Source organism: Apaloderma vittatum, unplaced genomic scaffold (assembly GCF_000703405.1).
Source record: "Apaloderma vittatum isolate BGI_N311 unplaced genomic scaffold, ASM70340v1 scaffold1447, whole genome shotgun sequence".
NCBI classification, from domain to species: Eukaryota; Metazoa; Chordata; class Aves; order Trogoniformes; family Trogonidae; genus Apaloderma; species Apaloderma vittatum.
In genome coordinates, this window is record NW_009727669.1 from 374 (window position 1) to 7096 (window position 6723).

The following is a 6723-nucleotide window of genomic DNA, read 5'->3' on the forward strand; positions in this document are numbered from 1 at the left end:
GCTGCAAAGGTCAAGATCCCAACTATAAGGTCCATTAGACATTCTCTGTCTAAATGCCTTCAAATGGTTGAATTTGTAGTACAAATAGGGCTTTTCAGCCTGTTAAGTGCTTACTGCTCTTCTAACAGTTTGAAAATGAGCACCTTTAAGCATGGTTCATGGCGAAAATCTGACTGACTTGATGAGCCTGCTTCTAATGTGTTTTAAATCTGTTCCTCTAGATCAGCCCAGCTGCGTCAGGAGCCACAACAACTTTAGGAACTTCATGAGAAACCAGGACGTGATTATCTGAGTGCCGTTAATTCAGTGCATTCTTTTGTGGGAGCACCTTCTTGGCACTGTGAAGGAATATGTTTTCTTTTTTTTGTAGCAAGTGGAAATGAGAAAAATGAGAGGACTTGAAGGGTGAGAAGTGCTCACCAGCCACCTGCTCTGGTGGCTGGTCTGGTGGCCCTGCAGACAGGGAAGGAGCAGTGCCCTGTGTGAGTGGAGCTGGGCAGGATGAAGGCACCTTCCCCAGTTTCCCTCCTGCACCTCTCGGACTGCACCAGCTAAGCCTGAGGGTGCTCAGTGAGAGGAAGGCTGTTCACCACTTGTACTTACACAGGGACTGACCATCACTGTTTCTCTTTAGGGGTTCAAAGATCCTGTGTACCGGGCCCGGAGGAAGGAGTTTGCGGATATTGCTTACAACTACAGACAGTGAGTGTTCAGTGTGTGGGCAGAAAGCAAGTCTGCATCTCCTGCCCTCCCCTAGGGCTCTCACCCTGCTGGCAATCCTTATTTTTCCACAAGCTTTTTGCTGTTGGGCTTTCCTCTGTCATGTGTTTAAATCTTCCTGTTCATGTATTTATCCCCCAATCACAGTAAAACAAAAGTAAATTGTTCCAGGCACACGTTCAGAAGAAAACGTCGCCTCCTTTCCCCACAGCAGCCCTCTTCCCCAGCTTTGTTGTCTAATTGAACAGCAGACTCTGTTGCTGCTACAAAGACCTGAGTGTTGAATAAAGCTGTTTCTGGTATTCTCCTCGTTAAACCAGGACTGGAGGAGGAGTGCCTATCATTTACATTACAGCAGGAGCTGCATACACTATTAATATAATGAATAACTTATAGTTCTCATGCTAATCCAGTGCCTGATACTCTACTTTTATCATATCTGACCCAGCTGCAATCAGTAATTTGGGCTCTCATTTCCCAAGAAAAATAAATGGAGGTGATAAATTCAGTTAGAACAGGCTTGCTTGATTGCTTTCGGTGATCAGATCTGGAGGAGATGAAATTCTGGTCCCAGAGCCACTCAAGCATTTACATCAGTATTACAGGACCTGATTCTTGCTGAGACTGGTAAAAATTGTGGTTGCAAAGGCTAAAGTAACATATGTTGTACATTTAGGACTCCACTTTGCACAGGACTGTGGTGAAAAGATAGTCACTGAGCCAAAGAGCTGATAATCTAAACAGAAAAGGAGAGACAAGGGAGGAGGGCAGTTAGCTCAGTGGTTTGAGTGTGGTGCTGACAACAATGACAACACCAAGGTCGCGGGTTCGATTCCCGCTCGGTCCCCATGTGTTGCCTGGTCTAGTCAAGAGGTGGCGTCCCTGCCCATGACAGGGAGGTTGGACTAGATGATCTCTAAGGTCCCTTCCAGCCCATGCCATTCTATGATTCTATGACAGAAAGTGAAAAAAGTCAGGTGAAAGTTGTCAGAAGCCCAGCTCATGACTGGAAAATTTGGGTAAGACCTTGTGGTCCGATGGATCTAATGCCCATTTGTAGGTATGTCACAGAAGGTTTACCTCTCCTATATAATGGATAACAAGTTCTGGTTTCTAGTTTGCAGGCTTTCACCAAATCCTACATAGGTATCAAACAAAAAACTTGTTAACCATCCTTTCCTCTCAAAATTTAAACTGAAACCTTGGAAGATGAAACCATTATATTCCAAGATGCAACTAATATTTAATCTGTTATCCAGATCCTCAGACACACTTGAAGAAGAGGCAATACAGACCTGGACCTATCTCCTGAAAACATCTTTTATGTGAAAGTTCTTGGGCTTTCCATTTAGGTCTTTCAGCAACAGAGCAGTAAATAGGATATGAAAGCCCACACCTGGGCTTCTGGGGAACATGGAAAGTACAGGATGTGTTCTTTGTGACTTTAGGTTGATTCAGGAAGAGCCAGGTGGATCTATGACATCTTTGTCCTGGGTACTAGATCTGCTACACATGCCTTGCAGAGTTTACAGTGAGGAGGAGAGTTTCAAGGGATGTCTCCAGCATGAGGGACAGAAATGCAGAGAACCGGGCAGGAAGAGAGGGCCAAAGTTATCAGGTTTCATGGGAAGTATCTGAAAAAGCAAAAGTGCTTAGCTTGTGAAGGTGCTACCCAGCTACAAAGGTGAGTTGAGCCTGTGATTGCTTGTCTTGTACTCTTCTTCACACCACCGATTACATCATCTTCTGTGCCCCTTCTTTTGCACCTATTTTGTCCTCTTTCCTCCTGCTGTTTGCCCCTCCACTCTGCCTTTGCATTTTTCCCGTCTCTCACTATACATTTACCCATTGTTTTTGTTGAATGCTTAGTTTTCACTGACTTCTCTTTTCTTTGCTTTTATCTTGCCTCTTCCCTCTGCCTTCTTTTGCTTCTGGCTCTGTTGATCCCTGAAATTTTTTAAATGAAATTTGAAAGGCTTTTAAGCTATAGCTTCCCCCTGTAGCCCTGAAAGGTGGTTGAGGATTACTTAGGGGTGCTATAGGAACAACAATCCCCCAGCAATCCTCATAATTCAACATGATTTTTAAAGCTCCACAGATCAAGGAGGGCTGATACAGAGAAACAGAAAATGATAGTGCTCCAGAGGAGCTGCCCTGAGGCTCAAGGAAAAAATCAGTGAGTGGGAGATTGTGGGGTGTCATCAAGAGTTTAACAATGGGTCTCTGGGGCTTGGAAATCTCCAGCATTATTGCAGCAGTGATGTTAACCCTATTAAGTTACTTAAAACCCTTTGATTTTTCAAAGCTGCTGGATTCACCTATGGCCCTATCATTATTGCCAAGGAATTGACTATTCACAGGAGGCCAAACTACATTGCTTGTGATTGTCTAATTCCTGGTAGATTCAATATGAGCTAAGCACATGGAGGCCTGAGGGTGGGATTTGACTCAAAATTACCCATTACAATTATAAAAAGTCGAACTGACTGGAGTCTGCATCTGTTACTGCATAAAGAATAGATCAGAATTTCTCTGTCCCTCCAAAAAACAGTTTTCTGGAGCTGATGGTTTCCCCATTGCAACAAAACCCATCAATATAATCTATATTAAAGCAAGAAATACAACAGTGACTCTGTATCTAGAAATGCAAATAAATCGAAACCAACATCCAGCAAATATTTTTAGAAGAACACCTTTAAAAGATAAATAAGCACTAATAGATTTTTACCACAATAATGCAAACCAGTATCTCAGCTGAGGTCAATAGAGTGCTTCCCAGCCTGTGCCTAGGGGCAAGCAGGGCTCCTTTCTCACCTGCACATCAGACCAAAGACATCTCTCCTCCTGCACCAGCAGATCCTGGCTAACCCATGTAAAGCTGCTGAGTGTGATACTGGTCCACAGGACATTTTCTCTGTCACTCCTCTGGAGGATATCCATTTTCTTTCCAGTGGCCAACCTATTCCTCGAGTCACCTACACAGAAGAAGAAAAGAAAACATGGGGCACTGTCTTCAGGGAGCTGAAGAGTCTCTATCCAACTCATGCTTGTTATGAACACAACCATGTGTTCCCACTGTTGGAGAAGTACTGCGGCTACAGGGAGGACAACATTCCCCAGCTTGAAGATATTTCAAAATTCTTACAGAGTAAGTTTGAAGCATATAAAAACCCAAATCAAATGAAAGACCCCAGCTGTCAGTAGGGATGATACTTCCAGAGACGGAAAAGCCATCCCTGCTTTATTGCAGGCTCCCTATGTGCTTGGGCATGTCACTTAGCCTGTGTCTCAGGCTCCCTTCTAAAACTTCCAAGTGTACAATGATACAGATGCTGAGATGCTGCGATGGTCCTATACATGAGGAGACAATTTTCACAGTTAAACTCTGTTTAACATAAGAAGCCAAGAAAATAATTAACAAACTTTTTCCACTCTAGGGAGTCCAGATAAGGATAAATCAGACACACTAGCTGTTTTAAAGATGTCATTTTTTTTTTATCCTTTCAGCCTGCACTGGATTTCGCCTGCGTCCTGTTGCAGGCTTGCTTTCCTCTCGGGATTTCCTCGCTGGGCTGGCGTTCCGAGTATTCCACTCTACACAATATATTCGCCATGCATCCAAACCCATGTACACACCAGAGCCGTAAGTACTTCAGCACAGGAAGTGGATAAAGTTACAGCAGGCTAATGGCACGGTCATCCCAACTGGTAATGACTGTGTGGGACTCTGGTGGGCTCTTAGGAACAGAGCTAATATAGAGTGGCCAAGAGACTGCTCTCTTCTGAAAACATTTTTAGAAGATTTCTAGTCTTTTTAACAAGCTGCATCTTCTGGAAGTTCTTATGGGATAGATAAAGTACTTCTGCATGGTGGCTGGCATGCAAGAGAGCAGTGTACAAAGGCTTTTAGGTTAGCTATTAGCACCCAGGAAGTGATGTGAACTCTAACACAGAAATGACTCAACAAGTTGCAAGCAAGCTTCTGGCAGCAACGTAGAGGAAACCCGTATCTTTGATCCCTTCTTTTATTCAGTTTTCTGTTGCAATATTTCTCTCTGTCCATTGTCCTTTTCCACTTGCCATTTTCAAAACAGATTTCTTCCTCAGCTTCAGAAGAGAAAGGTGAGAGGGGATCTTATTAATGTGTATAAATACCTAAGGGGTGGGTGTCAAGAGGAAGGTGCCAGTCTCTTTTCGGTGGTGCCCAGTAATAGGACAAGGAATAATAGGTACAAGCTAGAGAATAGGAAGTTCCACCTCAACATGAGGAGTAACTTCTTTACTATGAGGACAGAGCACTGGAACAGGTTGCCCAGAGAGATTGTGGAGTCCTCTTCTCTGGAGACTTTCAAAACCCACCTGACTGTGTTCCTGTGTGGCTGCCCTAGGTGATCCTGCTTTGACAGAAAGATTGGACTAGATTATCCCTATGATTCTCCTTCTCCTTTACCATTTATTTGCTTTCTACTTCTTCCCACAACCTTCTTTTGCCCTCCATTTTTCTATCCCTCATTCTTCTGTTTTTCCTTCCTGCCGCTGCTCACCTCATCTTGCACAAAGCCAAGCTGAAATGTCTTCTACATGCCTGGCCCTCCTGGGAGCATCTTGTTCCTCTCCACTTTCAATCTCACCAAACCACTTCTCTATCTTTGAAAAATCTACCAGCCCCTAGGTTAGTGCTGTCCCCAACAAGCCTTTCCAGCTGCCAGCTTCAGCTTATGATGAAAATAGGGCAAGCTTTGAGGCTGTGGGCCTGAAAAGGGATTGGAGTTGAACTTTTGAGGTACATGTTGACACCACAGTGAATTGTCTTAGTAACCTGAGGTTCATCTAAAGATGTTTCTTGTCCTTGAGACTGCAAAGTCTGTGTTCTCTATGGTGGGATGAATTTTCTGCACTTTCCTGAGCTGGGTGGGCAGTTGAGTGAATGGTTTTCTACCGTAACAAAAACCAAGTAACATATCATTGATCCTCTGAGGGATCTGTGATAATAAAAGTACTGAAAACTCTGGAGTGGGCAAGCATCTCCATCACAAGAATAATTTTAGAGCAAAATGGTTTCTCATGAGTCTTGAGCATTATTTGCTGGTAGGAGAAAATACACTGCACTCCTTACTACGTGCTGACTCTAGGCCATTCATCCAGCATTGCTGGACTTTTCCTAAATTAAAGTTATTCAGATGTCATGTTTTCCTGCAGTGATATTTGTCATGAGCTGCTAGGACACGTGCCTCTCTTTGCTGACCCCAGTTTTGCTCAGTTTTCTCAGGTAAGTTACTCAGTGGTTATACTATTTATATAATTGAATGCAGCAGAAGTTAGGTAACTCAGAGGATGAACCAGGAGCTATGAAGGGTGGTTTGACCTCTACCCATACTGTTTAAGAGTGACTGATGCTGATTTATTTATTGCTTGGAATCTTGACACAAATGACTTATGTGAACTCATACGCTCAAATTCCAAACACCTGTCTTGTGAGTTGTTTTTTTACAGGCAAACTCTTTGTGAAACCATCATCTAAAAACCTTTTTGTAGATGTCGATCCTTTTTGAGCAAAATTCAATGGCTCATGAGTCAGATGAATTATTGTACCATCATGGAGTCCAAATATTAGGGAAAGTGGAGGGTTTTTTTGTTTCTTATTGAAGCCACAGAGGAGGCTGAGTAAAGTGAGAAACTGTCCCAGTTTCATGCATTGGATAAGGCTGGAGATGAGATTATTCTTTGATAGTGTTAATGTCCCTGGAAAAGAAGCCAAACCTCGGTGAAGAAGTAAAATTTGGCTACATCTTACCAGAAAACATGCAAAGACACCAAGAGTGAAAGTCATGGAATCATAGAATCATAGAACAATTCAGATTGGAGAAGACCCTTGGGATCATCAAGTCAAACCATTGACTCTACACTACAAGGTCACCCCTAAACCATATCACCCAACACCCCATCTAAACAATACTTGAACACATCCAGGGATGGCTACTCAACCACCTCCCTAGGAAGTCT

At 43.2% G+C, this 6723-nt stretch overlaps 1 protein-coding gene across 1 annotated transcript in view; it reads left to right on the plus strand.

The window, feature by feature from the left end:
• Positions 1-634: 634 nt before the first annotated feature.
• PAH (phenylalanine hydroxylase) overlaps positions 635-6723 on the plus strand; it is a gene marked incomplete at its 5' end in the record, with an annotated part of 12585 nt that continues 6496 nt past the window's right edge. The window contains 4 exons of the mRNA XM_009873739.1: positions 635-702; positions 3672-3868; positions 4228-4363; positions 5920-5989. Of these exons, the coding sequence (XP_009872041.1) occupies positions 635-702; positions 3672-3868; positions 4228-4363; positions 5920-5989 (471 nt within the window). The remainder of the gene's footprint in view (positions 703-3671; positions 3869-4227; positions 4364-5919; positions 5990-6723) is intronic.